Genomic DNA, 24,163 nt, shown 5'->3' with positions numbered 1-24,163 from the left:
ATGTTTACAAAAATGACAGTTGATCTCTGTGTTTAAACCCCTCTTCTCCCTTTTTTTTCCCTCTCAGAATCTGTCTATGACCTCCTCCCAAAGGAGTTGCAGTTACCACCCTCCAGAGAAACATCTGTAGCATCCATGAGCCAAACAAGTGGTGGTGAGGCAGGTTCGCCTCCTCCAGCTGTAGTTGCTGCTGGTAAGCATTCCACTTTGCTCAGTTATATCCTTAAGATGTGTAGTATTCTGGCCAACATGAACAGTGCTGGCAAAGTTTGGAGTCTGAGACGATTATGAAGAAATAAATGAGAGCTCATTCTAGGAGACTTCTAACAATCAAACTAAGTGATCTGCATTACAAGAAAATTTTACCTTAATCATACTTGCATTACATGCATAATATACTTATAAGCAAGAAATGTAATACTGTGCTTTTCCCACTGGTACATTCTTCAAAACCATAAGTGTGTACTAACTCCTAGAATGCACTCTTCTCTTCAGATATGGTAGGCACCAATTTGGATCTGAGTCAATGTGTGTAAAATAACTAATTCCACCTAGCATAGAAGATAGAATATGAGATGGTATTTTGGCCTTAAGTCTTTTATAAGGCTATAGGAAGAAAAATACCATGTTTTCCTTTGTATGGCCTGAAGAAGCTCTCAGGATTAAACCACACTTTATATATATTTTCTGTTGTTGCATGTACTGTAATCTTTTTATTGCATATTAAAACATAAATAACTAGTTAATGTGATTTCATATTTATCAAAAATGTCTGAAAGTACAATTTAAAGTAGGTACACAGTTTAGAAAATTAAGCACATTTCCTTTTACAATGTGTCATTTTGGAGAAAGTGTGGGACATGACACTTAAACTGTATTTATTTACAAAATACTAAGATCATCTCCTTATGCAGAATATTTTAAACTTAAAGCATAAAGTCCCTTTTATTGACCTTTGTTTTTAAAAAACTAAATAAGGAAGAGTTAGTCCATTGCTAAGGATAAAGTTTTGATCTGTGAGATTGGCACCAGTGCTCTCCAGAGTGCTAGTGTATAGCTGGAACTCTTTGGTAAGCAGTTTCACTTTAGCAAAAAGGCAAACCAATCATTGTGCCCATGGCTTATACCTCTTCTCTAATGGGCTGAGATTTCTTGAATAATTGGATCCCTGTAATCTTTATAACATTATATTAAGTTTGAGAGTGGTGTGTTGACCATCAGTTGATGTTCTAGAAAATTAATGTTTGAGCTGGGGGTGCTGGTAGCTGCAGTATGCAGCTTTTGCTGTAGATTCATGTGCATTAACCGTCTATATAAAAACATGCCCCAGAAATGCACAGTGCAATAAACAGACTTCCTGGTTGGATGCTGAAAAGGTTTAAATCTGTAAGAGAAACTTACAGCACTGATCACCGTTCATGTTTTGCCAGACGTTTTCTAACAGAGTCTGTGGATTTAATTGTGTACTGTGGAGCTTGCTAGTCATTAGATTTATAAAACGTGGTAATTTCTTTTACAAGTGTTTGATTCTAAGAGATTTTAAAATACAAGAAATTTTAGCTCAGTTCTTAATAATGAATCTGGTTCAAAGGTACAGCAACAACCGAGCACTGTTGCAGAAACATAGATTTAAAAAACAAACTGTTACAGTTAAATCCACAGAAATGTAACCGCTAATTATGTGTGTACCTTTACTGAGACAATTTTTGAGTATTTGAGTTTAGATAAACAGAACTAAATGTCTGTTCCTGCTAGGTTTTTAGCATCTGCTGATAGTCAATCCAGATCTGCTTAAAAAGCTGGGAATGTGCTAGCTGTGTTTGGGTTACACTGCAGCATTGACACTTCAAGACTATAACAGGGTTCAAAAAAAGAACTAAATAAATTCATGGAGGACAGGTCCATCAATGGCTATTAGCCAGGGTGGGCAGGGATGGTCTCTAGCCTTTGTTTGCCAGAAGCTGGGGATGGGCGAGAGAGGATGGATCACTTGATGATTACCTGGTCTGTTCATTCCCTCTGAAGCACCTGGCATTGGCCACTGTTGGAAGACGGGATACTGGGCTAGATGGACCTTTGGTGTGACCCAGTATGGCCTTATGTTCTTTCCTTTAAAGAAAACTGAAAGAAAATAATGTAGATCAGAGGTTTATTTGTAAACACTGGAAGAAGTTTCCATGTTCACTGAACTAAAAGGGGTCTTTAATGTCACCTTCTGATGAAGATTCCTCTGCATCAGCATTGTGAGAAGCCAGTTGGGTTTTTAGATTTCACAGGGTGCAGTTAAAAAGCTGGATCAAAAGTGGCATACTTGATTGTAAAGATTGTAAGAAATTTAACAGCTTAGATTATATAAACTTTGTTAAAAATTAGTATAAAACATTAAAGTGTGGATCTCATTACTGCTGTCACCTGCCAAAAAAGTGAGTGTCTGAAGGATTGAATCTTGGTATTTTAAATAGTGTATCATTAGTACCTCGAAGCCCCAGTCAGTGATCAGCACCATTGTGCTGTGCACACATGTAACAACTGTGATGGTCCGTAACCCAAAGAGTTTATGGCTGGGCCTTTCAACGGAACCTAAGGGGGTTATGTGCCCATATCTAATTGACTTTCAGTGCCAGTTAGGTGACTAATTCCCTTAGACCCTTGGTGAAAATCCCAGGCTACACTTTCAGGATGTGACAGGAGTCAACTGAAGGATAAAACAGAGACAATGCAAGTGAATCTACTGTTCGTGTAATACAGGGGTAAGCAACCTATGGTACACGAGCTGATTTTCAGTGACACACACACTGCCCAGATCCTGGCCACCAGTCCGGGGGGCTCTGCATTTTAATTTAATTTTAAATGAAGCTTCTTAAACATTTAAAAAACCTTATTTACTTTACATACAACAATAGTTTAGTTATATATTATAGACTTTTATAGAAAGAGACCTTCTAAAAATGTTAAAATGTATTACTGGCACACGAAACCTTAAATCAGAGTAAATAAATGAAGACTCGGCACACCACTTCTGAATGGTTGCCGACCCCTGGTGTAATACGTAGCAGTGGCAGTGTTCTTCCCCTCTTTGCCTCCACCATCTGGTGCAGTTTGGGAGAAGGCTTCTCTCCCCAAAAGAACCAAAGGTGTGGGGGGCTGAACAGGAGCACCCGTGTCTCTTTCTCCTGCAAACTTGGGACAGTTTTGGAGGTTGTGGGGGGAAGAAACACCCCCTTTGTCTCCAAGATTGGGAGAGGTTGCTTGGATTAGTCTGGTAAATTTTGGACCTGACTTGTGACTGCCCCATTTGGAAGCTGGCAATAGGAGAAGAAACAGCCCTCTCCACAAACAATAGGAGAGAGTGGAGAAGTGAGTGTGAGGCTCTGCCATGGACCCAGTGGGCTGGTTACTAGTGTTGCCACAAGATCCCTGATCATGCTCCTACTGCTGCATTAGTGCCAATGGCCCTGCTGCAGTCCCTCCAAGCAGACTTCTGATCTGCCACTGGGAGGTGAGATGAGGCCCGAGTCTCTTGTCCTCCCCACCATCTCCTCCACAGATCCCTCTCTGAGCATGTAGGATTTGTCCAGTGCAAAGAGATGGATCCTGGGCTGGGGATACTCAGACTCTGCCTTCCATCTTTCCCCTTGACCAAACGTCTGCAGGGAGGGGAGCACAGTAGTCCAGCTTTAGTGGGAGGTCTGGGAAGTTTATACTTAGGGCTGGAGTTAGTAGACCGGAGCCCAGGCTGGGCTCGCCTAGAGCATTACACATGCCTTCTTTTTGAATGTTTTGGAGAGACTGATTCTCCTATTCCCAGGGGAGCCATAGTTTCCAGTTGTGGTGGATTACACTTGCCCAGCCCTCTCTTCAGTGTTCTCTCAATTCTTGTGAAGGAGGAGTTTGTTTCTTCCCCCTATACCCAAAATTCTCCAGGTTCCCAAAGGAAGGGAGCACAGGTGCTTCAGTCAGAAGCCTGCTATTTCTCCTTCTTTGGAAGGAGCAGTCTTCCCCTGTGCTGCACTAGTTCCTTTTTGGGTGCACCCATCTCTATTATATGCCCCAATTGTTTTAGGATTGCTGCAGTCTCTTCAGGCAGCTGTCATAGCTGGTTCTGACTCTTGCAGTATAAGGAGTCTGCTTGGATGAGGCTCCTTTCTGTTAATAGGAAAAAAAGTGGGAAGGTCACTCCAGGCTCCCTGTGTGTATTGTAGAGAGAGAAAGAGGTGTGTGTGTGTGTGTGTGTGTGTGTGTGTGTGTGTATTTATATTTAATTAAAAAAACCAAGATTGGCCGTTCACTCATCTGATTGTCACTTTTCAAAAGTGGTTAGTAAAAGAACACAGACACACATTCAAGTGGCTGACGTTGTAGAAATGGTAAAGTTGGGAAGAAAGGTGACCTTGGCATCTTAGAGTTCCACTATCATAAGCCAGTTTGTTCTTTCTAGTGTTTTGTGTAAATCTTTTGGGTGCTATCTTATTTATCCTAAAACTATAATGTATTTTGTAATGTTATAAGTCTAAACCTACATCACTGTAGGTGAGCCCATTAAATACATTATTTTTTTAAGAGATGGAGTTAACTAGAAATAGGTCTAGCATTTAAGTATGTAGTGTAAAAATAAATAAATAAAATGATGCAGGTGCACTTCACTAGAAGCAATGAGATGATTAAATCATAGGGAGTGATCAGAGTTTTTTTTTTTTTTTTTTTTTTTTTTCTCCTTTAAGATTTAACATAATTTGTTTTCTGCTTCCCTAGCCACAGGGTGACACAGTATCTGGCTGAAAATCAGATTACTGTAGGGTTTTCCATCAGATGATTTGCTCTGAGGTTTTGTTCCATGTAAATGCATTGCATAAAAATCTTGCTGCAGCTAACTCTTCAGATTTTTGGAGGAGCAGGATGGGCTGTTTTCAGGTATGAGGGCCTGACAGAAACAGACTTCTAGTTCTACCATTTAACATTTGTTTTACAACTTACAGGTCAGTTTAAAAATATTAAAACTGAGTCAGGATAGTTGGATTTTCATTAACACATTTTGATAATTTTAATATAAGCAACACAATGTGTATCTCATATTCATCAATTCAGATGAAGAGTTTTACCCACTCTTTGAATGTCAATCAGGCAAGTATAACCAACGAGGAATCCAGAATTTTGTGCTGCAACATTGATATCCTCAGCTTCTTTCTCAGGTACCTAGTTCCATCACACTTCCAGAAAATAGGAGGAGGAAAAGGGGCTCCCTATATGCATCAGCACTAAGGACTAGCATTGTGAGCTCATTGTATAGACTGCTGCATGTGGGAGCATCTTCATCCAGAGGGCAGGAAAAAGAGTAACGTGAGCCAGCACGAGCATATTACTAACAGGAAATATGGATCATTTACTAGGATCTTTTGATTGCAGACCCAGATGACGAAGCAGTCTCAATCTAGGCTATAGTTGGAGTTGATCACTTACATAGATCAGCAGCTGGAGCTCCAGGAACCCACACTTTTGATGTTCCTGGCATGAGCATTTTCAAACCTTTGTAGGAGAAGGTGCCTGATTCTTCAGTTGTATTTCTCAGATGTTGATGAGATTTTTCACATTTGGAGGACATGGGTTTGTACGAAACTGATTTAAACAAGTCTTTATCTTTCTATTCAAAATGCTAATCTAAGTCTCTTCTCTTGTGTTCCTTTCTAGTAGCAAGTCAAAAGCCCTCTGTAATCTTCTGTTTGGAATACTTCAAATACAAGAGCCCCTGTTCCTAAGCACTTTAAACTGTATTGCTTTTTGAAAGGTAAATGTGAAGGGTGAACCTGTTCTCTGAATTAGTATGTACAATAAAATCCTCTCTACACTTGCATAGAAAATCTAAAGGGAGCATCTTGACTGCCAGTTGTAGTCCTGTTCCTTCTCCCTCCAGTAGAATCTTAACAAAGGACAGTTTGCAAATCTTTGGGGTGCAGTAAGGAATGCATCTTTCCAGTGTTTCTCTTTGATCTCTTGTTCCCATTTTGCCACTGTGGGAATAGATCCTTCTTCCATATTTTTTCCTCCCCACCATTATGAACAACCTTCCTGCATCTAATTTGGTTTTCTGGCTGTTTTCAATTCCCATCTCAACTTTCCTAGCTCTAATAAAACAATCATTTTGTTTCCTTATAGTAAACACTGGGACACAAATTCCACATCCCTGAAGCTTGTTCACAGAACCCTCTTAAATTGCATATATAGAATGTAATCAGACAGGTTGAGTAATGTTTTGGTAAGAACAATATACAACAATAAATGATATTGGTATCTTGAGAGAGAGTAGCATAGACCTGTTAGATCAAATTTTCCCTGAAGATAATTCTGATTGCACATTCTTCTTATGTCTTTCCCCACTTTAAAAAAAAAAAAAATGATCTGTGGGATTCTGTCAGCTGCCATCCACGAGATATGAGGTATTATGGAGCAGGTGGAATCTGGTATTCTAAACAAAAGGAATAATACTTCTGAATCTTAGAAAGTTTGTCCCTGTGGAGTGGGCTAATTGAAACATCTACAGTAGTGCTGAATTTGCTAAACAGTTACATTTATACTACAGCTAGGGATATATGGATTGTTCCTTTCTTTAAAATGGTATATAAGGAGGCAGGTTTAAAGAGGTAATTTAACTTCTCTTGTGGCGGGGGGGCCTCCATAATTCTTGGAGTAATCATTTTTGTACATTTAATTCTGAAAATGATATTTTGCTGCTCATTTGTTAATTAATACAAGAGCCATACAATTAATCATTTGTCCCCTCTTGCAACCATACTCTAAGGGTTAGATTCATTTTCTTCCTCCATAAAGCTGAAGAAGCTTTTGGGTAATACTCATACTAAAATATTCAAATCAGTTAATTGCAAATAAAGTTTGAAAATGGAAACTGAGTTTTTGCAGAATTGGACCCACGACATCATCCTTTCTTTTGTTTATTTCCATATATCAATAGCAGAAATTTATCGTATTTATTCTAGGTGGACTTCATTGCCAGTGTCAGTCACTGGTCCTTTCCTTTGATCTGGAAGCAGTTACCAGAATCTTCAAAGGTGATATGAGTGCTAACATAGCAGGTTTATGATGTCATTTGTTGACTTGATTATGAGAAATAAAAAGCTCGATCTGGTTTTGGTCTGGTGTCCAAAGTCTTGGAAAGCTTTCAATTCTTGTGGTTCGTAATCAGCTCTGCAGAAAACCATCACTTCAATCACAACACAACAGATGAATGATCGGGAAGTGCCTTTCCATATGTTTCAGGGGAGGGAATTTCAAGGGGGACAAACTTCAGAGAATGCACAGCTTTGAGGAAAAACTATCTATAGCAGGTTTGTTTCAGCCAAGAAATATCAACTGCTTCTCTTTTTTTACAAGGTTAATATACATTGTAAAGCTTTTTAGGCCAGGTCTGCCTCTGACTATGTGATAGTGCAGTGCTTAGCATACTGGGGCCTCTGAGCACTGTTGTAATACAAATAATTTCTGAGCAAGGTATTTCTAAACTGCACTCCCCTTCCCAGTATGTCACTTCTAGGTACACACTATTTTGAAGATAGTTTCAACAGTCCAGGAGAGGCCAGTGTCTAATTAGCTTGGTGGCAGTTAAGGCAATGATGTTCCCTTATCATTCTGAATTCTGTGTGTAATGGTGAGAGTGTAGATATGTACTGGGAGAGTCGAAGAAAGGAAAGTTTCTCACAAAAACACTTTCCATTTAATCGAAATTTCTGTTGGCTCTATATGTTCCCTTTAAGTTCTAAAAATACAGTGGAATAAGTAGTAGACCTTTAGGTCTACTAATTCCTATTTCTGTTCTAGTCCAAAGTTGCTTTCAGCCTTCTCTTGACTGATGTATAAGCAATAAAGCCCACCCATTAAGAAGGTTTTGGCATTAGTTCATTATGAAAATGCACCATTGTTATTATCAAATAACGCAGAAACAAACACAGGAAAAATAGGACAAACCTAGTGTGTAATTACTGGGGAGAAATTCCTTGTCATAGTGGTATAAAAACGTCACTTAGTCCAGCACAACATTACTACATTTTTGAAAGGAACTGGTGGATTTGAGGAACAGAAGGGATCATTTCCTACCCAGAGATGTTTTTCGTAATTCTGATCCACCAGTCAAGACATTACAGAATTATTCCTTTTAAGATGGTTTGATTATGTCAGGAAGTTGGGGAGATGAAAGGTGAGAGCTGGAAGAGGGAGCAGCTGAGGAGGTGTAGAATTCTGCCTGACTTGCTTGATTGCCTCTGACACCACTCTGAGTGGGAAAACCTACTAAACTGAATTGGTGGATGAGAACCACTAACAAAAAAGTTGCAGGTAAGAAATTACTACTTTTGTATCTTTAAACATGAGTGTAAATAATTGGTGGTGTTTATATAAAAACAGATTGAATGATGTATTTAATCTAGGTATAAAGTACTGCTTGTTTCAGCATGTAATTGTAAGAGAATTGAAACTGTTTTGGACTTAATGTAAATTAAAATAACCAGCCTATCTTTAATCTGTTTGACTATTTTTTAATAACTGGTGAATTGGATTGCTTGATTATATTTACTGGGATGCTAGTTGTTTTCTCTATTAATACTTAACTTGCATTCTAGCTCCGCCATTCAGAGACAGGCATCGTGTGGTGGGTTGTGACAGTGTCTGTCAATAGTGAAGACAAATAGTGCCAGAGACACTTAACCCATCCAATCTCACCCAGGGTATAGGTCGGTCTTGTTTTCAGACTTCTTCATAAGTCTTTTTTCTTTCTTTTTTGTTTCTAAATAGTGGATTGATTGAAAACTAAACTTTTTTTGTAAAGTTTTTGACTTTACATCAGTAATACTAAAAGAAGAAAAGTAGAAACCCAAAGTTGGCATATGAGGTGTTAAAAGCAGGTTTGCAGCCACTTTGTAAGTTCTGGTTCATAACTTTTAAACCTTTGGCAACACCAGGGTTGATGCTGGAAATTTTGTATGTAGTATCCTTCTGTTTTATTCTGAAAAAGTCAAATATTGCCAAGAATATAACATGTAAGGTGTATAAATAACATTCATAGAGGGCCATACTCTGTGCATTAGGCCTATAAATAAGGCCCCACTTGAATTGCGGGATGATTGTCAAAAAATTGTGGCTGAGTTGCAGACAAGACATGGAAAATTGCAAAAAAGTAATATGGACCTTATTTGCAGTAATAAAGTCCATTATTATTTTTCCGTGATTTTCTGCTGTCAGGGTCCCGGGGCTGAGAGCGGGGGGCTGTCAGAATTGCAGTGGAAACCTAATATTGCAGAATCTGCAATTTCCACAGTATCGCAAGTTAAGTAGGGCCTTACCTATAAATGTCCCAAATTTCACCCTGTGTGTTGTTTGAATTTTCATTTTTGTCAACAATTGTTTTCTAACAGCCTGTAGTGGACCGCATGGTAGGCCCTGAAAAATCAGGAGAGTTCTTAATGACTTCTTATATGTAGTGACCATGCACAGGGGGTTGGAATACTTAACAAAACAAAAGGTCTCTCACATAATTGCATTTGAAATCTTGCAATTTCCACTGTGGGATGTGACTCGCATTGCAAGATAGCGGCATGTTTTAAATGTCGGTAGTAAGGCATTTGTTTCTTTTTGAGGGATTGTGAATCCTTGTAGTATTGAAGGATTTCTGTGAAGAGAGTGAACAAGGATTTAATGGAACAAGGATTGGCTCCTCTTAAGCTATTTTTAAAGACTGCAACTCCCTCCAGGACAAGCAGTGATCATCCCGCCCCCCATAATTATTTTAAAGGCTGAAAGTCTTGTTTGATTTCACAGAATTATAGAAATATATAACGTGGCCTTAGTCAGTAATTCAGTAGCTAATGTTTCTTTCCTTTTCAATAAACAAATTGTAAAACAAAATCCTGCACTCATTTGCACATGGGGATGCTCTTTGCTATGCATTCCACTCTTCCTGATACTAGCCTGTGAATTTGGTAGCATGCATTTGTGCCACATGGGCACTGCATCCCCTTTTCCCACTGCCTGCTTTCTGGCTGCTTTTTATTTTCAGAAAGAACCTAAATTATTCCAATTCGTAAAAAGAAGAGGCTATGAAAATAATACTGCTTTACTGCCCTGAAAGTGAGATGGGCAGTTGGGACTAATAGGCAGCTTTCAGCCTGTTGGAAGCAAACATGGGTGAACTAATGCCATGACCAACTGGAAATTATGCATCAGTCCTTCTAGAAATAGTGCAGAGAAATAGGTGTTCTTCCTTGATTTACATTATAAACTCCAGCACTGACCAAATATGTTAAGTTACAATTCTTGGTTAGTTTAGGTTCTTTCATATACAAACTATAGAATTGCATCTGACTATTAATGTGTAAATTATGTTACCTGAAAGAGAACAGGAAATGCCTTGTGTTAAACTGCTTGTTCTGTATCAATCTTTTTGACTTTATGGAGAAATATTTGCAGGAGCGGAGGCAACAGATTATGAAAGTTAGTTTCTTCATTTCTACTAATTTCATACGGAGTAGAGATGATTTTCAGAATAGCTCAAAGGGTTTTAGTTTCTAACAATGACCCACCATACTCTAATCTGAAAGGATTTAAATACAAAATACACTTTCAGACCTGTTTTATTTGCTTTTATGGTCCTGTGGCTGCATACCCCATCAAAAAATTCACTTGGCTTATCATATAAAATTGTAATTCTAAAATAATTTTAAGAAAACTGTAGCTAAGTCTTATTAATATTCAGTCTTTATTTCAAATGTGCAAATACAGAATAGAGTAACAATATCTAAGTACACCTCTACCCTGATATAATGCTGTCCTCGGGAGCCAAAAAATCTTACCGCGTTATAGGTGAAACCGCGTTATATCGAACTTGCTTTGATCCACCGGAGTGCGCAGCCCCGCCCCCCTCGAGCACTGCTTTACCGCATTATATCCGAATTTGTGTTATATCGGGTCGCGTTATATCGGGGTAGAGGTGTAAACAAAATTAATATTTGTGGGTTTTGGTAAGCACTGTTAAAGCACAGGTAACTAAGCTATCAGATAAAAATAGCAGCCTAATGTGTTTCTAGGGTGAATAATTTACACTCTAAGTCAAAAAGAAAATGCTTAAATTGGGAAAGGCCTGTGTTTGTACTCTAATTTTCCAGGACACAAGTGAGGTTTTTCTGACATTCTGGTTGTTGTATGCTCAATTCCTGTACTCTAGGGAACAATTCCTTTTTCTGTTGGATAATTTCTCAAAAAGTAGGAAATGGAAAAATGCTCTCAAGTTTTAAAACAGGACCAATGAAGATTAAAGTATTGAAAACTTAGAATAAAGAATGTTTAAATGCAGCATATTCAACCAAGGGATCCCTTTTGTGTATCAGATGTATGCATAGATTGTCACTGGCTCCAAATATATTTAGAGTTTAAAAAAACAAAATGAAATTCTGTAAAATATGTTGGTTTGTTATTCATTATAGTAACTTCATGAATTCATACCTGGCAGATCCTACTTGTTTACTTTTTAAACTAGGAAGAAGATGAATTGGCTGGAGACCTATTGGCTCTACCTGTAAACATGAAATAGTTGCATCATTTTTACTAGTGGCATAACTTGAAATGTTTAGAAAGTACATTTACACTGATTTAGCCTCAAAAATACATTTCAAATTTGCCTGTTTTTGTATAAGGGCAGAAAATAAATGATCTGCTTCTTTGATTGGCGTGATCCTCATGCTGCTTTTTGTATATTTTTGAGGTATGATAGGAAAAACACTGAACTTTACAAAGCTATACATATTTTAACAGTTGCATATTAATGGACGATATTTGAATACTTTTGAGAATATATAGCAAAAGAGAAGGATATTTGGCTTGTATTAAACAGTATTCGTTTAGTTTACCATTTGTTTCCCACATTACCGATACACAGGGCATCCCTGCTAATTGGAATACAGTGCAACTGGTCCCTCTAGGAGAATATATATTTCCTTCAAATTCTCTTAAAAATACGGAGGAAATTTGTTTTGGAACTTGGTAGTATTTATGATTAAAGTTTGAAATAGTGTTCGCTGGTGACCTCAGACAGTGTTGGTGTTACCAGCTATTTAGCTTTGTGCTAATAAATAATATTGTTTAAATAGTTTTTCCACAAAAATTAAGGTAAAATTCATCTGTTGGGTTTCTAGGATTTCTATTTTAAATGCAGGATATGATCACCATTTGGTGTACCTGTCCCAATGCAGACTTACATGTATAAAGTGCTAAATTCTGCTGCTTTGGTTTTTCACATGAATGCTTCTTTAGAAGAGCTCATTTAACGTTTACTTTAAAATTTGCTACAAAACATTTTCACAGTAATCCTTAACACTAAATTCTGCAGAAGGGTGATCACCTTTATCCCAATTTTAGAACTTTGTTATCTGACTCAAGGGTCAGCTGTGTAATTGTTTATTACTCCAGTTAAAGTCTTTGTCATGGGCAGAGATCCATGACATGTTCATATTCTGCATTCTGTTGTGCATGGCGTTTCGTTTAATTTGTAAACGGATTGATACCTAAGAAGGGAAAATGTTGCTGTGCAGCAGGACAAGTCTGCAGCATTACTGCTGTATGCTTCATGTATTCCACTTGCAAACCCTGCATGCAGCACACATGCTGTGTGTGTGCTGCACACTTTTATTTCTATGTGGGTGAGTTTACAAATACTAAATAGAAACTAATGCTGTTGTTGCTAACAAAACAAGGTGGTAAAAACATATATGGTAACAATCTTTCTCAACTCAAAGTGGTTGCAAATCAGCTCCTAAATATTGTCACTGAAATTAATATCTAGATGAAGAAGTTTTTTCCAATTTTATAAATGTTTCTAAAGAAGAAGCATTGTATTAATGCATGCTACAAAACAGATAAATTTGTCTTTAAATTTGAATGCAGTTCACAGTGACTGAATCCTCCAGCTTCAGCCACTACATTTACCAAGGAACAAACTGGAAAATGGAACTGGTATCATTCAGCTTGTCCAGGAGGTGGAGGAAGGGAGTCTCTTTCTACATAGCTGAAAGAGTAATTTATTGATAAACAGTACTGACAACTAAATTTCTCTTAAAACTTAACCACAGATAGGGATTATTTTTCATTTCACTTAGAACAGAAAAACATCCAATTAAGTTGTTTGTTTTAAAAACAACCTTCATTTTTAATGACTCTTCATATGGTTCTGATGCTTCAATTTTAATTACCAAATACACTGATTTTTTTATGGTTTTCTCATTTTTACCATACCTGAAAATAAATGTTCCCCCCCTTTTTAAAATTTTCTGAGATTTCCTCAGAGTGGTCCAAGATGGTTAGAATACAGATTAATTAATTGAATTTCCACATTATGGAAATAATTTCATCATTTGAGTGGTTTATCAGAGACTCCTGCCTTTGGATTTAAAACACCCAAAAAAACCTGACTTCCTCCTTACAGCAGATATTACCCTTAATACTGCAGTAATGACTATTTAACTATGATATTCCAGTGTAGGTTTATTTCCCATTGAAGTTTGTGGTGGTGGTATTTGTTGCTTGAGTTTTGATGTGGTCAGCACTATAAAAACAGAAGAAAATAGCTCCTTCCCTGGAGGGCTTACAATCTAATGTAAAACATAAAGTTCTGTGAGTTGTTCTGCAATGAGCTGCTATCATTGAAAACATCTACTTGAATTTTAACCTTCTTTCTTTTTGCTCACTTGCTGATTGATATGTCAAGTTTTGAGAGATTTACTTAAAAAAAAAATCTTTGGTAGAAACGATCCTGTTGCTCTTCAAAAATCTTCTGATTTTTTTGTTGTTGAACCCTCAGCCTTGCTTTCCTGTCTCAAGGGCAGTCTGATCTATAGGGTTCCCAGTTTAGTTAGTCAAATAATTTTTGCTAGAGTAGGTGGGTAGGTAGGAGTAGGACCCTGTTAATGTCCCTGAGGACACTGAGGCATGATTGAACTAAGAGTTCTGTCACCTCATTGGTTCTATATGGCTTTTAACTCTCTGTATTTAAGGGGACCAGTTAACAAGTTCCTGGGAGATGGGGGTATGTAATCTGATGCTGACTTCTTCAGCCTCTGAGTTCCTAGTGGCCTTGTATCTTTCCATGCTAAGCATGGTACAAATCAGTTTTGTCCCTGTTCTGAACCTACACAATAAACAACCCATATCATAGTGACTGGTACCAGTTCCATTTTGCCTACAATTCATTTGATTTTATATTTTATTTCTCATTTTATAATTGATATCTGGAATCAGCAGCAATTTTCTCATTTATTTTCTCATATTTTTATTCCAGGATTTGCCTCTGAAGCAGGGAGTGTCTGCATTAAAAATGACCTGTAGTTCTCTGCTTCATAGGTTAGAAACTTATTTTAATATTTTGTGGCTAAGCACAGTCCCGTCTTTTCAAAAAATTCTAATAATGAATGGTTTAATTGGCATTGAATGTGGACTACAAGCATACATTTTGCATTGGGGTTTCCATTGTTTTAGATAAAATGGCTTACGCTCAAATGATTAGTCCAGTTGAAGCAATAAAAGCCTTGTTGTTTGCTTGCAGCCTTTTTTATGACTTAAAGTTAACTAAAAACATAACTGATTATAGTTCAAAAGTTTAAGTACCATTTGGACACTTCAAAAATAATATTGTATTGCTTAGACCTTGTATTGCTTGAAGCATTTACATTCTCAAACTTACCAAATTCCAAATTTTCATTTGGGGGAAAAATCAGTTCACAAATCACATTATTTCAATGGGACTGCTATAGCCAGCACAGGTGCAAACATGTATCTTGTATTTACTTCTGAATTATACACCGCAGATGCTTCTTCAGCTCCCTCCTCTTCCTCCATGGGCGGTGCTTGCAGCTCCTTTACCACCTCTTCCAGTCCTACCATTTACTCTACCTCAGTCACCGACAGCAAGGCTATGCAAGTGGAGAGCTGCTCCTCAGCCGTGGGGGTAAGTAACCGAGGGGTAAGTGAAAAGCAGTTAACCAGTAACACAATCCAGCAGCAACAGTCAATGCCGAAGAGACATACAGTCCTGTACATCTCACCACCACCTGAGGATTTGCTGGATAACAGTCAGATGTCCTGCCAAGATGAAGGGTGTGGATTGGAATCAGAGCAGAGCTGCATTATGTGGATGGAGGATTCCCCCTCCAACTTCAGTAACATGAGCACCAGTTCCTACAATGATAACACTGAGGTGCCACGTAAATCACGCAAACGAAATCCAAAGCAGAGGCCAGGGATCAAACGTCGAGATTGTGAAGGATCCAGCATGGATATATTTGATGCCGACAGTGCCAAAGCTCCTCACTATGTCCTTTCTCAGCTCAGCACGGACAGCAAAGGCAACTCAAAAGCAGGAAATGGGTTGGTATCTACATTTTTTTAAAGTTCTATCACCATATGTAACACCAAGCTAATAAAACATATTCCTGATTTTTCTCAAGTGTTCTACTCAGGTTTTCACATAAACACAGCCTCTCCTTCCCTTTTATATCTTAGCTCATAAGTTTATTCTAAAATTGCTAAGCTTTACAGAGAAGTAAAGCTAAGATTTATTGCAATATAACATATTCTAGGCTTAGTGATTCAGTCCAGTACTGGTGAGATTATCCAAGCTTTTTTCCCCAATGGATTGAGATTCCCAAAGGATAGAAAACTTTTTAATTCTATGGCTCCATCTGTAAAAAGTCTATTTAAAAAGAGCTATAAGTACTGAAGAGATCTTAGAACTGTTCTACACTGTCTTCCTAAAAATACCTTGTTCAGATTTTGATGTGAGGATCTCAGTTGATACATTTTATCTGCTTCTGTCTGTCTCTCTCTTTCTGTTTATCAAATAGAGAGAGCGATGGATATAGAAGTTAATTGCTTGTTAAGATTTTTCAGCATTTAAATTAACACGTCTTTCACTTTTTGTTTGATAAAATGTTAAGATTATATGCTGAACCAAATTTTGTTTTTCATGTGAACTCACTTCTGTATTTGATTTTCAGAAATAAATCTCTAATCCTGTTTCTCTCTGTGCTTCTGGGTTGTGTGCATGTGTGTGTTCGTATGTGGGCACGCCTGGGTGGTGTTCTCTCATCTCTACCACTTCACACTGTTTACTAAATACATTTCAGTAGTTGCTTTAGAGAGAGAAAACCTCCATGAGTTTACAGTAGTTTATTGGGGGGGGGGTTGTTTTTGTTTTTTTACCTGTGGCTTCTTTAGTACTTCTTTTTATACTGCAGTCAAGTGGGTAGATTTATTTTTTACTTTTATGTATGTGCTTGCAATGTGTTCTAATGTTCATCACTGGAATGGTGAACATTAAAATATGACTGACTGGAAAGATGAACTTTTCATATTCCTAAGGGAAACAGCCTTTTGTCTGTATTCCCAGGGTCATTGCAGTTCCATACTTAAAATGTTGCTTTGAGAAAGTGATTCTAAGAAACTCTCCAGAGTGGTCTGCAGCTTCATGGTAGATCTCATTTGGTAATATGAGAACCAGGCTCACCAAAGGATGTAGAGTAAATATTGCCACCCAGTCTTTTTCTCCTGCTTTCTGCAAAAAAGTACTTAATCAATGGAACAATTTTTTGTGTCTGTTTACCACAAATGGTCTAGACGTATCAGTAAAACAGTCCAACATCCTGGCGATAAGTTCACCAGGAAAAAGTTATAATACTGTGAAATATTAAGTCTTTAAAATTGATTTGTAGTGTCTCAAATTAATAAATACGTTGTTTGTTTGGAAAGCTAGAAAACAAGGTTGCACCAAGCTTACGGGAAAGAAGGCAATTATCAGTTACCATGGAAAGAAGTGCTCTTCCTGTAGACAAGAATTGTGTGCACGTAGAAGTTTTCTCCAGACAGGGAGCACAGGCTTAGTAAGCTACAGACGTATGACCTCTGTAGCGTTAATAATGAAGAAGCTAGCAAAATGTTCATTACTACCATAACAGGAGCTAAGCAGCATGCATTAATAAAGGAAAGGTTATTTTTATATAGCCTTAAGCTTTTAGAACACTGGGGACAAGGTTGATTATAGTAGTATGCATTATACAATATATCTAGATTGTAAGAAAAACTTTGATAAAGTTCCAGGTAGCAGATTCTAGTTAAAAGTAGATGCTTTAGTATCAGAAGTGGGTAGTATATGGAAATGGTGGGAGGGGGGGAACATGTACATCTAGAGTACAGAGATGCAGCACTGCAAACACAGATTGTAGGATTGACTGTAGTGTGTTTTTGTTTTTGTTTGTTTTGCTTTTCTGCCTAGTGGAGCTCAGCCAAGCTAGTTGACTCACATTTTGGCTTCAGGAGAAGAGGGAGGGTGATGACACTTGTTATATACACTAGTTCATTCAATGGAAATACTAGCTGCCTCAGAAGAGACTTCTAATCTTCTGTCAGAGCTAGGGGAAAAAAAGCCCACTTCCATAGAAACTGCGAAGAGAGTTTGTGAAAGCTTTTTTAAAAGGCTTTGATATTTTAATGATTTTCCAGGGCAAACAGGAGGATTCCTGTTCTTCCATTGGAATCATGCCAAGTCTCTGTCTCACTATTAGTCTCAAGTCTTCATTTGGACCAGCTGTGGTTCAGATGGTGCACATTTTAAATTATCAGGACAAAATGAAGAAACAAATAAAACAAAAATAGATCGTTGAGATATTGAGTGGGCGTCATGGAATGTATTCTAATAAAAGCATTTGGCTTTGGCAGTTCGTTTGAATGACCATGCCAGTCAGAATGATTTGTTTGGTTCTGATACCCGTTAAGTTAATTAATAAATTAGTATATGGAAAATATTGCTGTTGCTGTTTGCACAGGCATGGAAAATGGAATGCCACTGATTCTGGGAGTAAAAGGTAACTGAATTTAGAAGGACAGTGTAGAAGTACCAGCTCTCCTTTATAGTTGGGAACAGGGACAAATGAGAGGGATTCCAGTGAAATATTTAAAATTCCTCTCTACTATAGCTAATTAGATTGAAAATGATAACCATAATTTCAAGAGACTCTTAAGGGGAAAATATTCCAAATAATTGGCAATCAGTACCTCTTCAAACAAAAATAACACAGTATATGTGGAGTATGTTACCAAGCAAGGTAACTCAGGATTCAAAAGTAGAATAATTAAAGAAAACACATAGGTAGTCCAGGGAGGACAAAGTATTAAATGTGTATATTCTTTTAATATGTCACATGTCTGTTTGTTCTTCCCATCAAAAATTCTATGATCTTTAAGTCTCCTTCAATAATCTGTTTAGCTGGAATTCTGAGTGTGAGAGATCAAAATGTGTAACCCATATGTTTCTGCATTGAGAATTCTCTTGTGACATTATAGGTAATTAGGTGAGCTGTAAAGGCAAAGAAATGTAAATCCCAATCTCAGAGCTCTGAACAATATGACTATACTTTCATGATGATTAAATTGCTTAACATTCCTTTTCTGATTCCCATGTTTAATTACATGATTTAAAATTCTGGATGTCATGAAAAGCAGAGAAAATGTACTGACTCAAAACTTAACATCTATCTTTCAACTGCTAGTATACTGGAATAAGTTCCTAACAGAAAATATGGAGAATTGATAATCTAAAAACCTTGAATGTAGTTAGTATTTTTGGTTAACTAGGCCAGTAATGTAAATCATACTGCTCTCTACATTTGTTTACTTAGTGTTTCATTGAACTTGTGTACATTGTCCCAACTGGAAGAGGATTTCTGTAGAATAAAAAAACTGGATGAAAATAAAACTGAAGGGGTTTTTGTGGTAACAGCCTGTTTGGCTACACTGAAGCTGAACCATGAGGATTTCTTGCCATAAAATGGTACTATTGCAATTTGTATGCTTTTATAACCTCTAAGTTCTACATATTTTCTTTTAATTTGAAAACAAGCCTACAAAACAGGTCTGGTGAAGCACTTTGGGATTCTATGCTCAGAATGAATAAAAAACAGGCTCATACGACAGTTTGAGTCTTGAGAGGTTAAATTTCATAAACACACAAAATTAAGTTTCTGCAGCCCTTGATAAATCACCCACTAGATCCTTAGTCAGAAGATTATTCATACTTGTTGCGAGTGTTCAAGGGTCTTGCAAGGTTTGGTGTAGGTGAGAGCATGATGGATGAAACCTTGTGGAAAATCAGATATGTAGAAGTATTAAGGGGAAAACTTGCAACCTCCTCTACAGCAATGAAGGCCTGTCTTGTAGCAAAACTACTGTGGTTCAGCTATACAGGGGTTAGGCAAGGAGTTGGGGAAACCTGTAAAGAAGATGTGCATTTCCTGTAGACTATGGAGCCTTGCTCTGTGGTATTGTACAGTGAGAATTTCAGGCTGGGTGATACTTTGCAGATCCACCATTGTGTAAATCCATGGGCCATCACCTCTTCTAATCAGAGTGCAAATAGCCTCTCCAGGCTTAAGGCTGGCAAAGTTTCCAGGAAATAGGTCCACCATCAGTGAGTGGCCTTGAGGAAGAAGAGATTTCCTTTCCTTCCCCAGCCAAATTGCTAACGAGGTGCCTTGAAACAGCGTTCCTTAAGAATCTCACACCTTTCCCTTATTTCAGGCTATCCACGCACTCAAGAAGGCAACACTGGCTAGTTGACATTTAGAAGGGTTTCTTCACATCCATAAATGCAGAAACTAATTGTTGATAAAGTTAAAGCTTACATTCTGCATAAACTGATTCAGGCCTCTCCCAGCCAACCCTAGTTGCCAGGGGAATAGTTCTGTTCACTATTGGTAAATGTGTTTAGCAGACTTTGGTTCATGATATTCTACAAACTTTCACTGTATAAGGTCAGTGAGACATTCTTTCTTGATCCTTTAAAATGGACAAAAAAATTGATTGTGAAGTGTTATACTTTGGAGGGCTTCTTCATTCAGGTTTTAATTATGGAACTGATCACAAGATACAGTACATTTGAAGACCACACATCTGGGAAAAGATGGTCTTGTTGCATGCACTGCATTTCTTTTAAAGTCAGTGCAATTATGGCACCTCTGCTCAAGCCAAATACTTTTGAAACAGCTTTTTCATATAAATTTCTCAATTTGATTTGACAGAAATTGCCAAATAGTAGTTGTGAACTTGCATGGTCATGCAAATTCAGGAGGAGACAGGCATGAGGCTGTTTTTCTATCTAAGAAGAAATTTATATCATTTAACCTTAATTCTGTTGAGCTTTTAGGTCATATTACAAATATGCATATCATTTTCCCTACATTTTCTGATTATACAATATACTGGGGAGAGGATAGGCTATGTGCCTTCCTCCTATTATTAACTTATTCTGGTAATGCTAATTGGTTTCCCCTTTGCTATTTATGTGAAAAACAGTTCATATTTTCATAGAATGGAGGCGACAGGGAATAGTTGTTCTGCCTTACCCTCCAGGGTTCCTTCTCTGTCAGTGAGACAAGTCTAGCTTAAACATTTGCTCTTATAAATATTTCACCTGCCAATTTATTTGTTTTATCTATGGCCCTTTGCATTGATTTTTTTTTTATATGGGAACTTCTTTTAACATGTTCTCAATGGTCTGCTTTGACTTCTCAGAGCATCAGAAAGCCAGAAAGGAGCCGGAGGGAAGAAGAGCCCGATGTTGTGTGGTCAGTATCCTACTAAAAGTGAAGGCAAAGAGCTGAAGATTGTGGTACAGCCGGAGACCCAGCACAGAGCTCGGTATTTGACTGAGGGCAGCCGAGGCTCAGTGAAAGACAGGACACAACAAGGTTTTCCAACTGTAAAGGTAGTCTGTTTATAGTAGTAGATGGCAATGCTGTGGGGAAAAGGGTTAATGTCATCCTTGGATGTATATACGGGAATAGAGAGTAGGAGCAGAGAAGTGAATTTACCTCTGTGTGGCTCATTGGTTAGACTGTTACTGGAATACAGCATCCAGTTTTGGAATCCACATTTTAAAAACAAGGCTTTGCAAAATTAGAGAGGGTGCAGAGAAGAGCCACAAAAATGAATTGAGGGCTGGACAAAATGTCTTACAGTGCAGGCATGTCTATACTGCAACTGGAAGTGAACCTTGCGGTGCGGATAGACAGACTTGTGCTAGCAGAGCTCAGGCTAGCGCACTGAAAAATAGCTGTGTGGAGGACACTCTTTCTAGCAACCAGAGCTCAAGCCATGGGGGTTGTGTGGGCTACAGCTCAGTAGCTAGCCTGACTCTCTGCTGGAACCCAAAGTCCACACAGCTGTTTTTAGCGGCTAGCACGAGTCTGCCTACCTGGACTGGGAGGCTCACTCCCAGTTGCTGTCTAGACATACCCTGAGAGACTTAAGGAGCACAATCAATTTAACTTCTCAAAAAGAAGATTTAGCACTTGCTTGATTACAGTGTACAACAGGGGTGGGCAAACTTTTTGGCCTGAGGGCCACATTGGGGTTGCAAAACTGTATGGAGGGCCGGGTAGGGAAGGCTGTGCCTCCCCAAACAGCCTGGCCCCCGCCCCCTATCTGACCCCTCCCACTTCCCGCCCCCTGACTGCCCCCCTCAGAATCCCTGACCCATCCAACCCCCCCTGCTCCTTGTCCCCTAACCACCCCTTCCCGGGACCCCCCACCCCTAACCGCCCCCGGGACCCCATCCCCTATTCATCCCCCCTGCTCCCAGTCCCCTGACTGCTCTGACCCCTATCCACCTCCCCCACCCCCTGACAGGCCCCCCGGGGACTCCCACGCTTATCCAACCCATCCCCTGACCGGCCCCCAGAATCTCTGCCCTATTCAACCGCCCCCTGTCCCCTGACTGCCCCCCGGGACCTCCCTCCCCTTATCCAACCCCCGGCCCCCTTACCATGCCGCTCAGAGCAGCATGTCTGGCAGCTGCGCCGCCCGGCCAGAGCCAGACACGCTGCCGCTCTGCTTGGCAGGAGCACGCAACCCCGCCGCCCAGAGCGCTGCCTGAGCGGCGGCGTGACTGCAGGGGAAGCGGGACAGCAGGGGAGGGGCCGGGAGCTCAGGGGCCGGGCAGGATGGTCCCACGGGCCGGATGTGGCCTGCGGGCCATCGTTTGCCCACCTCTGGTGTACAAGTATCTTTCTGTGGACAAAATACCAGATGCTAAAGGGCTCTTTAATCTAGCACAGGAATCGGCAACCTTTGGCAATCGGCCTGGCTGATTTGTTTACTTGCCGCGTCCGCAGGTTTGGGCGATCGTGGCTCCCACTGGCCGCGGTTCGCCATCCCAGGCCAATGGAGGCTGCGGGAAGGGGCGCGTGCCGCGTGCCAAAGGCTGCTGATCCCTGATCTAGCAGAATAAGAATTAATGGCTGGAAGTTAAAAACTGAAATAAGGCTCTGATTTTTAACAGTGAAGGTGATTAACCATTGAAATAAACTACCCAGAGAAGTGGTGGTTTCTCCATCTCTTTAAATCTTCAATCCTTATTCATAATGAGTTCCACAGATCCATGACACTGGGTCTCTGCTATATGTAGCCAAGGAGACATACTGAACTGGTCAGTCAATGCCAGGAGAGCAGTGGCTCCACCTCTGAGAAACTGCCAATTTTTCATCTGCTTTCTTAGCTGCAGGCAGGCAGACCAGCTCCTCCCTGCTTCAGAACAAAGGCAAAGAAGAGAAAAGAGGTGGGAAGAAATGCTTACATCTCCAGGCTTTCAGGGTCTGCCTTTATCAGCAGAGGGGATTCCTTTTCTCCTCATAGTTATTGGGACTCTCCATGCCTCCTGCTCACCCCTATAGATATGCTTCCCCTGCAGCATAGTGGAAAAGGCCAAGTAGAGAAGGAAAATCAGAAACTGTCTCCAGCACCTCCCTAGTGACTGAATGCCTTGGTGGAGATCTGTCTCTGTTCTGTGAAGACCCAGGCCCTTCTCAAGCTAAGGCAGGGTTTCCTGCCGCCATCCTTCCTTGACACAGCGAGCACCCAGGAAGCAGTGGTAACAAAATCACCTAGGCTGGCACAGGCAGCTGCCCCAGGCCCAGCATGAGTGGCAGCTCCCTTCCCTCCTTTGGGGTAGCATAGTTTGAAGCAAAATATCGAAAGGCCTGTGAAGCTTCTCAAGCATGAAAACTGTCAGGGTGCATCAGGCCTACAACATAAACAAATATGAACTGTCCTCGGCTACCCCCAGGGCCTCTGCAGTCTCTAACAGGCAATTCTAAAGTGGATGGACAGTATTGCAAGTATCGTCCCCCTCAACCTTGGGAAGAAAAAAAAAGGGGAAGGGAAATTGTGTGGCCTAAGGGCTTCTCCTTGCTGGTTCTGTGTCTATCCCTTGCTGGGTGACCTCACCCAGAGTCAGGTTCATAGACAGCAGCACCCACCTGATAAGGATTCTGGAGAGCAGCTATGCTTTTATGACAGTTAGTTAAAACTGTCTCTGCGAATTCACTGTCTCAGAATGGAAACAGTCTGTGTCCTCCACAAAGTTTCTTATGGCAGAAAAGACTTCTGAGGAATCTTATCAAAACATTTAACCTCTCAAGGGAAGTACCCACTGATGAACTTCTGTTGCTTCTGGGATCAGTGATCTCCTATGTGGATATTCTTAGTGATCCTGTGCTTGCATGAGTTTCCTCTTCTCTTCTGCTCAGTGAAGGTCTCTCTCCTTAGGAGATTTTCAACTTATTCAGATGTTGGATGAGTCTGAGCAGATTCCAGTCAGGCTTCCCAAAAAGTGACCCAGTCAGGACAGTTACCACCACAGATGCAATCTGAAGGGATGGGGTGCTCAGACAGGGATGAAGATTGTTCAAGGGATCTGGTCCAAACAAGACAGCAAGCACAGTAAAACTGGAGAGAACTCTAGGTAATTGGCTGTGGTCTCAAGCCTCTGTTCACAAGCCTCCCGCATGTGCTGATCATGACAGACAACACCTGAGCCATGTCACATGCCAACAGTCCTAAGGGAACCTCACCTCCTGATGATTTGTGTAAAGAAGAATCTGGAGTCACTTTGCTTCCTTCATAACCAAAGGAAAATTATTGTAGTTCGTTCAGCAGGCATAAGTTAGACCATTCAATATGGGAACTACACATAGAGGTGTTCCACTTTCTGCTAAAGGAATTTAGTCTCCCAGTGATAGATCTGTTTGTTTCCCACCTGAATTACAAATTTTCAGTGTTCTTCTCTTGC

General features: G+C 39.6%; 1 protein-coding gene across 3 annotated transcripts in view; it reads left to right on the top strand.

Annotated features, from left to right (window-relative positions):
- Positions 1-24,163, top strand: part of NFAT5 (nuclear factor of activated T cells 5) — a 131,299-nt gene that overhangs the window by 56,640 nt on the left and 50,496 nt on the right. For 2 of the 3 annotated variants that reach the window (XM_065416491.1, XM_065416490.1), the window contains exons 2-4: positions 68-193; positions 14,853-15,411; positions 20,608-20,800. In XM_065416491.1, the coding sequence (XP_065272563.1) occupies positions 68-193; positions 14,853-15,411; positions 20,608-20,800 (878 nt within the window). Of the gene's footprint in view, positions 1-67; positions 194-14,852; positions 15,412-20,607; positions 20,801-24,163 lie in introns of those variants that run through there. The other variant, XM_065416492.1, reaches the window with a different exon arrangement.

The sequence above is a fragment of the Emys orbicularis genome, chromosome 14 (assembly GCF_028017835.1).
Source record: "Emys orbicularis isolate rEmyOrb1 chromosome 14, rEmyOrb1.hap1, whole genome shotgun sequence".
Taxonomy (NCBI): domain Eukaryota; kingdom Metazoa; phylum Chordata; order Testudines; family Emydidae; genus Emys; species Emys orbicularis.
The sequence above is the reverse complement of the archived record's forward strand: the minus strand, read 5'-3'. Positions and strand labels throughout refer to the sequence as shown.